The following is a 16,909-nucleotide window of genomic DNA, read 5'->3' on the forward strand; positions in this document are numbered from 1 at the left end:
ATTTTAAGGATATTTCAATTAAAAATTAAATAGTCTCAGTGTACAACAAAGAATAACCAAATGTGCAATTATACTGAGGCCACAAGCTTTCTGAAGAGTGTTAACTGGTATATGTCAGTAAAACGTATTAGTAAGCATCTTTCCCAACTGTACGAAAGATGTTAAACCAGAATAATGTTGGGATTTACGTAAAGTATGCCTGCTGAATGACCACAAAAATATACTCTTTTCTGTAGCTAACTAGAGAGAGCAAGGCACATTAAAACAAAGGGCCTACTGACCATTAGTTATTGACCTCAAAGGGTCAATTCCTCAAATGGAGGCTCAGAGATCTTTCTAAATGATGGACAGAAAAGCATGTCCCTTGCCCAATACCTGTCCACTACTAACATCCAAGCAAACAAACATCCTTCTTAGATTGTTCTGTGCATGAAGGAAGATAAAAAGTATTTCTCAGCTTAAGGTGATCAGGCAGGCTAGACAGTTATTTTAAAAAGCAGAAAGTACTAAAGAAAAAGAAAATTAATTTGTAACAAAAGTCAACCACAAACAATTAAGGACTCCACAAAATATCTAGCTAATGAAAGATGTTTCCTTCTTTATTATTGTGTAATACTTCTTTCACAGAAACATGGTATTTACAAATATACACATATAGACTGCAGATCATAAAATGTTACTGAAGAATTAGTCAAAAAATCAATTTACAAAAACCAAAAACTTTCCAAAGATATTCTGGCTGAAAAAGTTTAATGAAATTTCAAGGAGACGCTTCTGTACAGAAAGATAGGTTTTAGCTCCTTGAGTTCTGGTAATATTAGGCGAGTTGTGAACCAAGTGAGCTAAGCTCAGCTGTACATTTGAGATGAGGCAGTTTTTTTTTATATTGTTCTTTTTCACACAATTTCTTGATGGTCAGTTCAACAGGTCTCAGGAGGCACTAGTTTGTATGTTTTTGGAAGCTGCAAGCATTGCTCTCACTTTGGCCATAAGATCCTGTAGGAAACAAAAGGAAAATGATCAGACATGTCTGGGCTTTGAACAGAGCTAAAGCATGTGATTGCAAAAACCTGCATGAAAAGGTTAGCTTATGCTCCAGTCACACAGAATACTTAGATTCATGATCATCAGATATTAACAGTCCCTAGGCTAAATGTGCAAAATAATTTGGAGAAAGTTTGTATGACAGCAACTGAAGTCTGTTTTTACTATAATGCTACAAAGTTCTCTGCATAAATATTTAGAACAGTTTCTATGCAACAAAACACAGAAATCACATCAACTGAAATTGAAAGAAACTGTCTGTATCTTCACAAAAACTGTAATGAACATACAACTACCAACCACTGAACGTTTAAAAAAAGAAAATAAAAGAAAGAAAAGAAAAAAAGAGAGAGAGCTGGAAAGAAGAGAGTGCTACCAGTTACTCTATAACAGAAAGCTTTTTTTGTTCACTTTGTAAACCTGAGCTAAAAATTTACATAGCAGCTGTATTTTCACATATGACAGAGTGACTGAAACATTAAGACTGTTGTGAAACCAAATAGCAACTCTCAGTCTTGTCTGAGTATCCAGTGGAAACAGCATTACAAAAGGACATGAAATTTCATGTAAATGGCATCAAATAATTGCATTTCAAAAAATGATCACAAAATAAAAAGTGTGTATCGGTAATGAATTAAAGTTACTTAAAAAGTTTCTTCACAAATGCAATACAAATGAATTAAAATCCTTAGTTCTTTTAAAGCGTTTTTCATCTGAAGCTCTCAAAACACTTCATAGGGGAATTCAACATCATTTTTCCACTTTACAGATGGAAGGATTTGAATGAGAAAAGATACTGAATTAGTCAGGGTCAGCAAGCACATTGGCAGCAAAATAATCATACTAATAATTAGGTAAGTTACATTTCTTTGGGCCCTTAAAGATAAAAAGATGCTAAACTAATCTATATTAGGAAATATCTTGCAGATTCACAAAAGTTTCATTCCTCTTTTTTACTTTTTGCAAATAGTAACCAAGAACTGTATTTTAATATAGTAATCTTTCCTCCTCTTACAGCTGCACTTCAAGCAAGCAGACTAATATTTAACTAGCAAATGCTATGCCATAAGCATTATTTAACCCAAGAAATGCATGAACTAATTACCTTTCTCTGAAGGGTCTATGTTTTTAAAGGGTGGGATGTTTACTCTACTTTGAAGACCATGATGTAGTTCACATCTTATTTCTCATACCAGGAATTTCCATGCATTTGTTTGGTAGTCTAAGGAGTGCTATGGTGTTAGTACTCCATTTTATTTCTCTGGTGCCTATACTTGCTATTTTCTATTCTCCTAAATATTCTTGTTTTGGGTTTCTCATCGAAAATGGATGAAATATGGTATGTAAGGTACTAGCCTACTAGTATTAATTTCCAACTACCACTATTTCCCTAGCGGAACTAAATCTTTGAACAATATTAATTTATTGAAAGAATAATCTATCCATCGAAAGAAATGAGAATATAAAAAGCAACTCTGATTTTATATTGTAAATTTTCCAAAGCATAATTAAGAGCCTTCCTCCTCTAAACTTGGCATATTCAATTGAAAGAAAGTTAAATATGCATGAAGACTCTAAGAGGACGAGTGAAATTAAGAATTTTGAAGAGTGATACCATGCAGTAGCTTTTAAAAAAGGAATGGAATTATTTTGATGGAGGGTGGGTATCTTAAAACTGCATTAGGGAAGCTGAATCCATTTAGATTGTTGCACAGTATATAGAGGCACATACCTGATATGTCATGATTCACAGCAAACTTGAGTATGTCAAGGAAATCATAACAATAGTTCAGAAACATAAACAGCAACAAGAGTAAGATGAGTGAGTTGAAGATTCTGCTTAACGCAAAGCATACACTTACTTCAGTTTGCAAGAGGACGTATTTTTCCTCTACTGCCAACACTACAAACTTAGCCTTTGCCAAAATATTTCTCCTTCTTTCCTTTCTTCCACGAAACTTAGGAGCATTACATGGTAAGATGGGCTCTCAGTAATATCTGCTATTGGTAACTGGGGTATGGTGGCATAATGTGGACTTTCATATCTTAACAGTGGATATACTGCAGCATAATGAATTTAGCTTGGTCTTTAGAGGCTTGATTAAATTTGAAAGGACAGCAGCTAGAGAAGCAAGAAAATTGTTCTTCTCATAAGCAAACAATTTAAGAATGACAATGAACATGTCTCTACCCCATGTGCAAAGCTCAGAATTGTACAAGGTAGTAAGAGGACAAAATGATATGATGGACACACTTAATTAGGCAACATACTCTGAATTTGTTTATTTATACCTGAGTGATTTTACTCTGCACTGAAGACACAATTGCTGAAGAGATTTGGCCATCTTTTTCCTGAGAAACTCCCCTAAAAAAGTAAAATTAGAATCAGAAATTTATAGTAAATGTTTTAAAAATGCATTTTACTCACCATCACAGTTTTGGGTTTTATTGTACAAGTCTCTCATATGTTAGTCAAAAGTTCTCTCAATCAACTAGAAGCCATGATAAGTCAGTCAGAAGAGTCACTCATACAAGTGATACAGAGAAATATGAACAGCAGCCTAGGAATTTTTAACAGGACTGTTCTATATTCTGTAGAAATAATTTAATTATGAATCTTGCACATACATTACAATTCAAACCACTCTATTAAAATTCTACTTCAAAGAGTTATCCCATTTAGTGAGAGTTTCCAATTTCTAACTTAGAATTAGGTTGCAGAATTTTCTGCACCAGTTTTACAGTAAGAGTATTGTCAAGATGTTTACTCCAGTAGGCAAGAGAGATCCAATGTCTTCATTAGACTGATGCACGTAGTGCTGTTCTCCCAGTGTCTTCTACTTTTAATATGCACACATTACACACACACACAGAGCTTCTCACCATACAAGTTAGGTCAAAAGACACACTCACAGTCAAAGGACATTAGCACTGCAGTATTACAGTAAAAGATCTTATTACCTGGAGCGTTCCTGGCTGGATTCCCTGCTCTCCACAGGAGAGACACTAGTTGAATGTACAGAATTTTTGTGTGTGGATGGTTTGCCTGGTGACATGGATGGTGAAGGAGACCTAGCTTTAGACTTGGTACGTGATCTAGACCGCCTCTTCTTCTTCTTTTCATGGGGACTTCTGTGAGAAGAAAATATTTTATTGAAGGATATTTAAAGCAATATTACACTAGCTCAGTTGAAGTTACTTTTCACACTTCTAAAAGCTTATGTAGTCCTCTTCCACAGGATACTTCTCATGCATTCAGCAAACATAAGTCTTACCCCAATACTGCACTTCTATGGTTACGCAAAATACTTTCTCAGAAGCTCTCTTTAACATATTACATTAGCCAACTACCAGTACCTGAGGTTCTCACTTGGAACGCTGCTGCATGGCTACACAGGAATTACTGGCCAGTATTTGATAGTTTGAAGGATGGCAATGAAAAGCCTTTCAATGGAGATTTGCAGCCTAACTTTGCTAGAGGGAAGTTCCTTCCCAAACATCAGACACTTAGAATATAATGAGAAATGTAGGAGTTTATATCCCTTGCAATCTTCCTAGCTCATAAATGAGCAAACCATGGAATTATAGCTATACAAAAGATCTATAAGGCAAATCCATGGTTTGTTTGCTTTTTAAAAGAAATTACCCTTTTCCTTGTGATCAAATCTATAATGCGACAAACCACAGGCTCAAAATTATAAGCAAGCTCTTGTATGCCACTCAAACCTCGACCTAGCAAAATGTTTTATGTGCAAACCATTTATAACTTGGAAATTAGATACACAAATGTTTGTCACTACGAGAGCTGGAAAAGAGGACTTATGGGTACCTGATGTGTTCATTATTGACAAAAGTGGAAAACAGAGGTAGCCTCCTCATATGCAATATTAAGCTCAAAGAGAATTCAATTAGTAATATACTAGAGATGGAACTACCAAAATCTTGTATACATGGTTATGAATTTATGCCTGTATGATTTATATACCAGTATTGATATTACTGTAATTAGAATTACTAGAGTAATGGCTTAATTAGAGTTAGGCAATACCTCATTGTAGGCATCTCTCTCTAACATGCACTGCTAGAAATTTATTCAGAAGAATGTTGTTGAAACTTCTAGAACATCTTAAAACATTGTAAAACTTCGAGCGATCTTTGAAGTATCACATTATTGGTTCCTTCATTTTGATTTTCTTAGGAATTTGCTACTTTAAAAGGAGCTATGCTGTAACATATTAAATTCCCATATAAATACTGTCTGATGCTTAGAATTTATCTTTCTAATATCTGATTTTTATATAGAATTTAGCATTCAAGACTTAAAATCGCAAAACCTCCTTACACTTTTCTTGCATAAATAATCATTAAGTGGCAGAAGAAAAACCCCACAGCTCTACTGGCCTCTAACATTTTCATGACTCTACAAAAAACATCAGCTACAAAGTTGGTGATTCCTTGACTAGCTAATTATGTACTGTAATTGCTCAGTTTCTTAAAACATCATAATGTAATCAAGCTGTGAACATATTCCATACTTAACTCTTGAAAATCTCAACAAACATTCATCATGCAAGAAGAGTATTTTACAGTAAGCTTTTTTGGTGTTTTTCATCTCAGATTATGATGAACAAACATCATAACAGCTGAATGAATGTGTCTATCCATTTTCTATTTTTACAACAGTCCATTTGCTAAAATTAGGCTTATTTTTTAGTATTTTTCTAGGTACAAAAGCTAGCATAAAAGAACTATGCATATTCTCTGTGGACAGTAATTCACTGCAGTCAGATTAAAACACTAATTTACATTAGACTTCTTTATAAAGTGACTATGATGGCAACTGAGGTACAGGACAAGCAGAAGAAAAAACAATTGTTGTATTTATTCTGAAGTATACCTTATTCTACAAGCACTGAGCCAGTAATTCCCAAACAAGACAAAGTAAAGCATAGCTTCCTAGTTCTTACATATTTTCCTCTGGAAATACACCTAAAAATTTACAAGCAATGCTGGCTATTTAGCACCACGACTGATATTAGATTAATGCCCTGAGCAAGTTTAAAACATTGCAGTATTTATCAATTCTAATTTTCAGTCCTCTGACAGTACTGCATTCTAAAGCTTGCCTACTTTCTAGTGTAACTATGGTTAATAAAACCATTCAGTTGACTGCTGTCATGTAAGATTGAAACCTGCTCTCAGCTATCAGGCAAACTACACATTACTCACTCATAGAAAGCCCAAGTAAACTAATTAGCTTTTAACAGACCTTGAACCCAAACCTTGCTTCCATTATACCATTGCAAAGAATCTACTCCATAACTGAAGATGAAAACTGGTCCATCACAGCATCTACATTTTTACCTGAAAATTCAGCATGTCAGTCCTAACAGGGCTGAAACAGTCGGCTTTCTGCAATCAGAGCTGCAAAATATCCTCATCTATGTTTGACAACAATATTCTTTCTTCAGTCTATGTTTTTTGCACTTACTGCTATATTTTATTGTATAGTGTTCCGTTTTCCCGTCTGAGGCCTAATAAAAGTTTACAATTTCCACCTATATAAACAATATTGCTTACAGAGGAATCTAGTTTGTTTCACAATTATCATCATAATTTACCACTTGGAGTGGCATTAACTCTAAACATAATTTATAGCTTAAAATGCTGAATGGTCAAGCAGCAGACACCAACACTGCATTAAAACTAGCACAGGGCTGTGAAAAAATTCTTGTGTGTGTTCACAGGAAGAAAAACATTTTAAGCTTCCATATTTTTTCTGCTTAACCAAATTCGCATGCTGAATTCCACAGAAGCCTCTATTATCTTGAGTTGATGAATGCGAAAAAACTGAATCAGTTGAAGTATACTAATGAAGTTCTCAATTATACATACCACACATCAATTAATTAGAAGCTGTCAGGTATGGAAAATTATCTTAGAAACAATAGAAGTTTTTTAATAATCCTAAAGTTGAAAGTGATCTCTTTGCTTCTTATTCCACAAGAAATATGGAGAAACAGGTTAAAGACTAAATCTTCACCAATGAGGAGAAAAATTCTGTATGCTCAGTTTAGTAACTTCAATGTGTTGGGTTTTGTGTACACTTCAGGTGTACATATACAAGCATGAAAAATTTTCACTTCCTTGCATGTTGAAGACACAACATGACACGACATTTCAAAGCCTTCTGGGCACACACTTTGCAGATGTTTTTCTTCTGCAATTGGTGAGCTGAAATAATGGTTGGTATGCCATTTTGATTATAATAGGTTCAGAGAGACTATATGCAAGGTGCTCTCAAAAAAGGCACCTCTTGTTTTGTATTTCACATTCCACTCTGCCAGTAAAATAATTGCTACATGTAAAGCATACAGTTTGCTAAACTGGAGTTTCCCCTTATTTGTGCAGATATGATGAGATGTCAAGCAATACCAGCAGGAATAACATAATACCACCATATGACCTCTGTGCAGAGGTCATATAGCTTGCACAATCAGAGCATGAGAAAATGACCCACCAAGAAGGAAATACGACAGTCCAAATAAAATATGAACTCTCACAGCTACAAGATAGTAGTGTATTAACATTCACTGATTTGGTTGTACTTTTAGTGTTCAAACATATGCAAGAATGGGGGAAGAAGAATGAGTGCTTGTATTATTTTTTTTCTCCACAGAAGTATTTGTCTATGCAAATAAAGCTCCAGAACATAAAAAAAAGTAAGTTCTACCTAGGGAGTATACAACACATCAGGGTATGTTTAAAGTCGCTTACGATGCCAGGACATAACCTTCTCCAGGACCACGTATACTTACTTGGAACGTGGGCGTTTCCGACTATTTCCAGGACTATTACTAATGCGATATGCTGTTGGAACACTTCTTTCATCTCTTCGTCTTTCTGGTGTGTGAGCCCTTCTCCTAGGTGACCTTGATCGCGACCTGAGCAGGAAAATAAACATCCAAAAGTTTGCTTTTTGTTACTTATTTCATTACTTCTATTTCAGTGGAATTGTGCTGTCACCAAACGCAAATATAACACCTTTCAAATGCCTATTTTGTACCAACATGGGGTATTTAGTCTCCAAGACTTGTCAGCTGCATAAAAATTTCTTACCCATCCAAGACATTTAGGATGTACTTATCCATTGCTTTTCACTCCCAAGAGGGATTAAAAAAAAAGCAATTATTTTTTGGTATCGTGTGCTAATGCCAACTTCTGTATCAGTCGGTAGAAAAGTTTTACTTTAGTCCAGTCACCTTTTGTGGCAACAGAGTTCACTAACACTGGTATGCAGAAGTCCAATTTGGCTCGAAGCCTGGGATTCTCAGGCCTGACCTTGTCTTCTCAAATTAGAGGTATGTTTTTAGAACTGCTGCATCACAGAGGTAAATACAACTTTTTGCTTTCAGCGCACCTCCAACACTGACAAGTCCAGGAAATTTTGTCCCTGATGCTGCAGAATAAACCTAGCACAGCCAATATTTTCACCTGTGCAAGTGACCAACAACCCATGATCAGTGTTGTTTGGCACTAGCACTTCAACTTGAGATACTTTTCCTAGAGAAGTGAGAGAGAGAAAGAGATCAAGAGGGAAAAAAGAAAGCATGCCCAGTTAAGATCAGAGATCAACTTAAGAGCTTAACTCTTTCTCTCTATGATTTGGAAATAAGTGGATGTGCAAGTAAAACCTGAGTATCTCTTAATAACAAAATAAATGGAATGAGAAAAGCCCTGAGAGATGGAGGGGAGGGAGGAAGATGGAGAAGGGGACAACTCGGGGACCCAGCTTGGAAAAAAGAAAAAAAAAAACCAAACCCCAAATTCCTGATAGTAACAGTTAGTTTTGTTCTCACTGAAATATATAATTCTAATAATTTTACTTCTATATACTTATTTATTTTAAAGCCTTTCTTATTTAGTTACTATAGGTATGTCATTCCATGTATACCAAACATTCACGTTCATGAAAATACCTAATTTGCAGTGACTAAAAGACAAGCCATTTGTGAAATCACTGATCTTCTGCAGACTCACACCATATATGTAATATACATACACACTCCTGAGCCATTTCTCTTACACCTACAACAAAAGAGATCAACTGAAAATGAAAAAAAGTAATCACAATGGCAGTTAAGTGTTGCAAATTAACTGCTTTGTCACTTAGAAATCTGATCTTTACCAGGCCATTCAGAAGGATTAAAAAAAGGAAAAAAACCAACAGATTATAAAGTTTGGGGTCAGTCAGACACCTTGACATTTTACCAGGATTTCCCTCAAAAGAGCTCCAGCAGTCAAATCTTTTCGTTGTCGAAGTTGCCTGATAATTTTCCCGCTCTGTTGCTGCTGCCATTGATGAGCTGCTCAGACTCGGCTCCATGCTCAGTGTCCCTGTGGATGCTGTGAGTCTGTGATACGGAGGCACACACTTCACATTCAGAATAAAATGTCCTAGTTTTGGTATTAACTAGAATCCTGAAAAGGCTCAGTCCCTTAACCAAAAGCTGAACCTTAGTGAAACATGCCTATATGGACCAGCCTAAAAAAAGTCCAAACAATCAGAAAGAAAAAGGCATTAGCTTCATTTTTATGAACTGACGTTTGTGGTTCTACAAAACTCTTCCAATCACCAAATGTTAAGAATTTTGGCCATTAGCTTCCAACAATTAAAACCAGCTTAACAGTTTTACTGCAACATATCAATTATTACTTTCATTAGACTGTTATTTCAACAGACACTTTGTTCCCTTAAAGTCAGTATCACTTGTGTTTAGTATGGTCCCAAAAGTTCAAAGGGTTATGAAGCTTGGCATATCTCATTACAAATTAGGAATTAAAACTGTGTGAATAGACACTGCCTCAGCAATCAGAAAATCAGTTTGGAAGGAGGAAAAAACCCCAAGCAACCTTTTTTACAAAGAATAGTTACTTCCGAGTCTCTTAAATTTCTAACATCAAGGCAAAAAGTCTCACACAAACACACACACAGGCATACTCTATCCAAACTTATTGAAAAGTAACCTGTTAATGAAGTATGCCACTACTAATTACTGTTTATAACTCATTAACTGGATAAACTAAGTGGCTTAGTACTACTCTATTACTAGACAGTATAAAGAAAAACAATATCAAAGAGAAGTTTAGACTTTCCATCTCTACTCTAGTTCAAAATGAACATCCAAATTTCACCTAACCAAATCAATAAATCATTCAGTATGTAACGAGTGCCTCTGCTTTCCTTCCTCTCCTCTCACATACACGCATAAACCACACTCACACATACAAATACATCATTAGCTTAAATCATGTACTACAAAGATCCATTGGTAGAAAACAGAGATTCAGATGAACATTGTCATTATTTACACTTACTGCCAACCAGCTGTGAAACCTAACTTCTCAGCTAGAACAGCATACTGAAAACTCCAGTGACTGACAACCTACACTTCTTTAAAGAGCACCACTGGTGGGTACATTTCACATCAAACTTTTTAATAGTGCTTTAAAGCCAATTAGAGAGAGGGAAAAAAAAAAAAAAAAGAAAAGACACCACAGATGACCAAAAAGTACCAAAGGCTGTTTGTTTTCCAAGACAGATTTAGCAAATGTGCCCTATCTTTGACATTAAGTACTTATTTGTAATAACTAATTATCTCTTTGGGACTAACAGCTCCAAAGCAATCCACACTGAAATACATTACAGCACTTTTGGACACGGTTTACTGTTTCCATGACTTTTGTTTAACTTTAATCTGTCATGTTGGTCTTGAATCAAAACTGTATGCTACCAGGAGCTTTATGGGACTAACTTTGGTACAGAAATTTTGTTCCAGAAAATAACATGCATTTATACAGCGAATTGCTGTTAATTGCTGCCACAATTAAGCCAATATATCTGGGTTCTTACGCAGCTACAAGTTTTTAAACTTGTTTTTGTAAAACAGGTTTGGTTGTACTAACCAGAAAAATGAATATGGAAAACACGCTTTGAGTCAACTTCACGTTACTTGAACATAATTTTTCAGCTTCAATACTGCTGAAGATGCATTAGAAAATATATAAAAATGCAACTGTACAAATATTGTACCTTACCACCAAAGACTATTTTAAAATGAAGCAGATCCTCTAGACCTCTAACAATGCAAAAATAAATTATAAACAAGTGATATAAAATGGTATACCGAGAAGCACATTGCAAAGTTCATCTGTAGGATTTCTACATAGAATACGCATTTTGGGGAAAAAAAAATTAAGATGCACAAACCAAAAAGGAAGAGCTTGAAAAGTATACTGAACATCACTTGAATAAAGAGCAAAGGAAGTTACAGCAAATTGCTGTGTTTAACTTCACTTCCCATGTCATTTCCTATTAGCTTGTCACAATAAGTTATATGGTAAAGGTGATTTTTAATCTTACTTTTTGAAACAACTTACACCATTAAATAGTAACTACTCAAAGTGTTTTTAAACAGAAGCTCAACTAGTGTCTATATGGAAATCTCACAAAATCTAAGGCTTTAAGACTGTTCCCCAAATACAGGACAAGTGTTGAGTGGTCATTATTACAATTTAGAAATTACAATTCATTATCATCTGAATGCAATATAGTCTAATGAAAAATTACAAAATAAGCATAGCTCCTCTTTTGGCTGTCACAGTTAATTTAAAAATAACAGTTTAAATAACTTCAAATCCAAAATACTTATTTTCACTGTGCAGATACTTGAAACCTAGTACGCTACTCTCTAAGAAAGTTATGAAAGTTTGTTTATTAAGAAAATGATCTTGCTATTCTGAATTATTTGATTAACAGGAACTGGAGTGGTAATTACTACAGAAAGGGAAAATTCCAGCTTTTTTCAGTCCAATCTTGAGGTAAAATAAAGCATCAATAATCACTTTATATTGAGATTTGTAGGTTAGAATATACATTTTGAACAGAATAAAATAAGGCAACAAAATCTCAAACAGAAAACATTAGACTGAGACATTCAAATAAAGCAGAGTTACTCAAAATAGGGATGTTCCAGTATAATTTATCATCAGTGTCCACACAATAAAGACTATCTCTAAGCACCATCCACTTAATACAAGAACACATCAAACTCTACAAATAGTTTACACTTTATCCCAGGATGGTATGACTCTTCACATAACTATTCATTCAGCAGTAAGCTGTAACATCTAATGTTTTGGGAATCTAGGAAAAAAACATTGTTCTAGGTGAAGCACTGGGAAAACTGAAGAGCAAAGAGACGTGAAAGGTGCCATGTTTTGAATGAGACAGACAATGCGTGGAAATAATTTCCTCTGAATCAACACTGAATATATAAACAAATAAAAAAGGGAAATAAACCCAGTCATATCTTCTAGCTAGGCAACAACGTTTGCCTTTTTTTGTCAATTACTAAGACAAGGCATTATTTTTGCTTAAAATTTGAGAGACAAATCACATCAGTATCTGACCGGGTTATGAATCAGCCTCCCACTCTTGATTACTCTAAACATTTTCTCATTTCAGGGGCAAGAGCTTTAATTTTGGAAATACAGTGAGTACGTTAAGGCATAGCAAACACCTTCAATAAAGCAAGCCTTCAATCATCACCACTTCTTGTATAATGTGAGACCACATGGACCCTAATTAAAAAGGCAGGGCTAGAAAAGAGTTCTAGAAATAAGACTATTCAATATTCTCCAAACTATAATTCTTGATACAGGAATTTTCCACAATGGAGTGTTCACAAGCTATATTAACTACCTTTACCACTATTAAATGTTTTCTAGTCTCTCTCTTAACAATTTAAATCCATTACTTATCATCTAAACCCCAAGGATTGAAGAAGAATGTTCTATCTCCTCTTTTTTAGCATACATGAAGATTCATTTCATCTTCCTTCAGTGTTCCCAGTTATTCCAACTCTTTTTTCCTTCTTAATTCTGAAAATTTTTGATGATTCCCTCTAAATGTCCTCCAGCTACTCTAATTCCTTCTAAAGGATGCACAAAACTGGACACAGTACTCTAGCTGAGGCCAAACAGCACAACATCTTCCAGATGAGGAGACACTTGATGCATCCTGCGTAAGATTTGCTTGTCTTTACTGACTACATTAAAGTAAACCAAAACAGTCACTATATTAAGTATCAGATGCAGGAGTAAGGTATTCATTACAGTTGAATTACAAGAGATCCTTAGGCAGAAGTTTAGATTTAACCATGTTCTTGTGAAATGCTATAGATAGAAATCTGAATGTACCTTCCTAACAGGTCTCTCACCTATATAATTGCCACTAAAAACATTTCATACAGCCTGCAAAAAGCTCAACGGGAACTGGCACCCACTCAGCACTGATGATACTGCCTTAAGTTCCCAGAAACAATGGGTTTCTGAATGGGAGACAGACCCTCCAAAGACCCTTGTTTAAACAGGTACTCGCAGAACAGAAAGACAGGCTGAATGGAAAGCCCCTTCCCATTCAGCTCTAACTTCTGTCAAGTTTTATAATGTGCAAAATGTTTTCAGTGCAAGATGTGGTGCAGTTTCTCTGAAACATTTCTAAAATTCAGCTAGCCAGCACCAAGCTTATTGGACTTCTTGGGTTGTAGAATTCAACAGCTGATCTAGGAAATATCCAACCAGATTTAATCAGGTGTTGTGTTGACTCACGATGTTAAGGCTTTTATGTATCTGTTATTTGATTTGTGCCAGGAGGCACAGTCAAGATGGCACACAAATATTAGCTCCAGTAGATTAACTGTTCTTGGTGATTTTTGTGTAATTTCTCCACCAGCTGAACTATGGCCACCAAAAAAACCCACAAACAACCAAAACATAATGAGACTATCCACTACGTATGTGGTAGACTTCAGTAGACTGTTGTTTGTCTTTTCACCAGCAGAACCAAATGTAGACCAGTTGGTGGAAGTATTCAATCCTCTATAAAGGACCAGATATCTTATCTCCCCGAAGTCACAGAAGATGTAGCTCAATATGTATCAAACCGAACTTGCAAGTTTCCATTAATCTGGTTACTGCCCAATGCAAACTCATGCAATGTGCAGGATTATCTTTATCCTACTGAGTAGCGTACCCAAGTACTGGTAAGGATCTTCTCAGATGATTCTTTGTCCTTTTCAAGGTACCACAGAAGATGAATTATATTTTTTTTAGCATTACTATGTTTCTCCTTGGTTTTACCATATATCAGTAAAATCATGGATAAATATATGCAATATAGCTTGGATGAAATGGCATGGGAGGTTCAAGTGAAGATATGGCTTGATAGGGAGTTGAAAAGATGAGTGATTCACCTGAGGAGACTTTCCCCAAGATATCCTTAACTCTGAGAAGACTTGCATTCACTTCTTAAACAAGGAAAGCTTCATTCAGCATCATTCCCTTTACACGCTGGTAAGCACAGAAAAGGAATGAAAGGCACACAGTATTTTGGAATGTGCCTTATAACATAGAGCATCATGACCACCTAATGTGAAAGGCAGTCAAATAAGCAGCATGTCAGACTGATTGTTTCAGCCCAAGTTATGTTCATTTAATTCCTTGCATCTCTGAATAGCAGAGATGTCTTCAGCAAAGTACTGTATTTAATCTTAAAAATTTAGTATAAAATAAAAAGTTGTAACATGTTAACACTTAATCATATTAGTGTAGTTAGACACTTTGTTAAGCAAACAAAAAAATGCACAAGGAAAATATAAGATGAGAAGTTTTGTCACACTGCCATGAAGGGCTAGAAGCTGTTTTTCAGGAAGAAGTATGTCATAGGCATGGCCACAAAGATAAAGAAGTGTATGATTTTGCATGCATCACATACATATATAGTTGTATTAGTATTTATATGCACAATTATTCAAAACACTGTTCTGTAGCATGATCCAGAGAATGCAACCTCAAGAATAAGCCCTTCCTACTGACCACAATAACTGCTACGCGGCAGAGCATTCAGATATGACAAATTTTACAGACAGTAAACTTCAAAGGTGCCTAGACCCAAATGTCTTAGATGTAATTAACAGTATTAATATGACACAATATATATCATCTTAGAGCTGGATAATTAATAGAGGGAATTTATGATCATTAATGATTAAATATAGATTTAAATGCACCGGGCTACATTCTTCTATGGTCTCCCTTCCTCATCAACTCTGTTTTCACCCTTCTTCAATTCCTATCATATCTCTCCTGCCATTCATCCATCCATCGTACTTTTTCACACTCTACCCAACTGCTTGCTTTCATTCTGTGCTTTGCTGTTCAACCACCCGGTTCTCTACATCTATTTCTTATCTTAAAATTGTCTGGTTACTTTACTCCAGCAACAGTCACACACTTATTAGCAAGTCCTCTTCCTGCTATAATTGCATTCCTACATATTATAACCAGGTATTTCACAAAACAGAGTGAAAAAGCATTTACTAGTACAAATTTTGCACTATGTAATTAGAAATTAATGATTCGTTATTTCATTAAAACTATTTTCAAAGACCTTCCGCATTTGATGATACTTATTTAATGTCTTCAAGGTGACTAGCCCTTTGTAATGGGTACGAAGACGCTTATATAATGGAAGAAGTGCAAAAATCTTTTAAGTGTTAGCCCACACAGAACTCTAAAGAATATGTTTGGTTTCCAAACCCACCTTGAATGCCTGACAGTTCTATAGGCAGTGGGAAGTGAGTGCTTTGCTTTTGAATGTGATCTAGATCTGGACTTAGATGATGAATGATACTTGAATGGTGATCGAGATCTTGTCCGAGATCTTTTCTTGTGTTTTTTTCTTTTCTTTTCTTTTTCTTCATCCCTAGGAGGATCTTTGCTTTTGCTTGAAGGCCTTTCTGCTTGTTTAACTTCTAAAGTGGGTAAAGTTCTGACTGCAGTCACAGGACACGGTATACTATTGACACTCTGAAATCAAAGGCAAACAAAGAACAGTGTTCAGTTTTCAAAGCTGTGTGCAAATTTTTAATTTGAGAAATTCCTCTAAGTGTGGACAAGACATAAGCATCTCTAGTCCTTTATAATAAACAGAGGACTACATCTACCCCTGAGCATGCCACATACATGCACATTCTGGCAAAGAAACTTAAGATATCCTGCTTAGTAGTCTTGTCAATATACAATATAGTTTTTTTGCAGAAATTCTGGATAATGAGTACAACAGCAAGGAAAATAATAACTAACCATCACCTTACATTTTCTGACCCATGAAAGTGTGTGAGACATATATCCACCTAGTTGTGAAATCAATAACAAACTAACCTCCCACAAATGCTTTAAAACCTCACAGTGCTGCATCAGTATTATGTAAAGTGTGCGTAAGTAAGGCTGACATCTTCAAAAATGTGCATCTGGTAGTATTTAATGGAGGCCTATACAGTTCCCCAAAGATACATACACAAGCTGGGATATGCATGCTAAGACTGTCAGCTTAACTAGGACATAGTTCTGAAGTTTTCATCTTTAGTTTTTAGAAGAAATGTGTTCTAAAAAATGTGTACTATCAGATATCTTTTCATCTACTTATCCCTTTCATTTAAAAAAAGATAAACCTGAAAATACAATGAGGAACTACTGACATTTAAAGTTAAGTTTTAGTGTCACTTTCATCCCTGAACTGTGCTGTTTAGATTACAACCTCAAGGAAAACAGCAAAACTAATTAGTGCTGATAAAAATTATTTCTGTACTTTGCGAAATAAATGTTTTGCATGTAAAGGGTTGAGAAGATCACAAAAATTATTATCTCAAAGATAGAACAGGTCCATGCACAATTCATGCTCAGCGAGTAATTTTGACTGCAGTCAGTCAAGCAAAACATACCATACTCTAAGAAATTTTCA

The 16,909-nt window shown here is 35.3% G+C and overlaps 1 protein-coding gene across 9 annotated transcripts in view; it reads right to left on the minus strand.

Annotated features, from left to right (window-relative positions):
• Nucleotides 1-574: 574 nt before the first annotated feature.
• SFSWAP (splicing factor, suppressor of white-apricot family) overlaps nt 575-16,909 on the minus strand; it is a 49,706-nt gene continuing 33,371 nt past the window's right edge. For 4 of the 9 annotated variants that reach the window (XM_010581725.1, XM_010581730.1, XM_010581729.1 and 1 more), the window contains 6 exons: nt 15,710-15,975; nt 9,303-9,458; nt 7,863-7,988; nt 4,006-4,176; nt 3,337-3,409; nt 575-996 (listed from right to left, as the gene is read on the minus strand). In XM_010581725.1, coding sequence (XP_010580027.1) covers nt 931-996; nt 3,337-3,409; nt 4,006-4,176; nt 7,863-7,988; nt 9,303-9,458; nt 15,710-15,975 — 858 coding nt within the window. In that variant the 3' untranslated portion in view covers nt 575-930. Of the gene's footprint in view, nt 997-3,336; nt 3,410-4,005; nt 4,177-7,862; nt 9,590-15,709; nt 15,976-16,909 lie in introns of those variants that run through there. The other 5 variants (XM_010581726.1, XM_010581727.1, XR_775280.1 and 2 more) reach the window with 5 other exon arrangements.

The sequence above is a fragment of the Haliaeetus leucocephalus genome, unplaced genomic scaffold (assembly GCF_000737465.1).
Source record: "Haliaeetus leucocephalus isolate CR32 unplaced genomic scaffold, Haliaeetus_leucocephalus-4.0 Scaffold802, whole genome shotgun sequence".
NCBI classification, from domain to species: Eukaryota; Metazoa; Chordata; class Aves; order Accipitriformes; family Accipitridae; genus Haliaeetus; species Haliaeetus leucocephalus.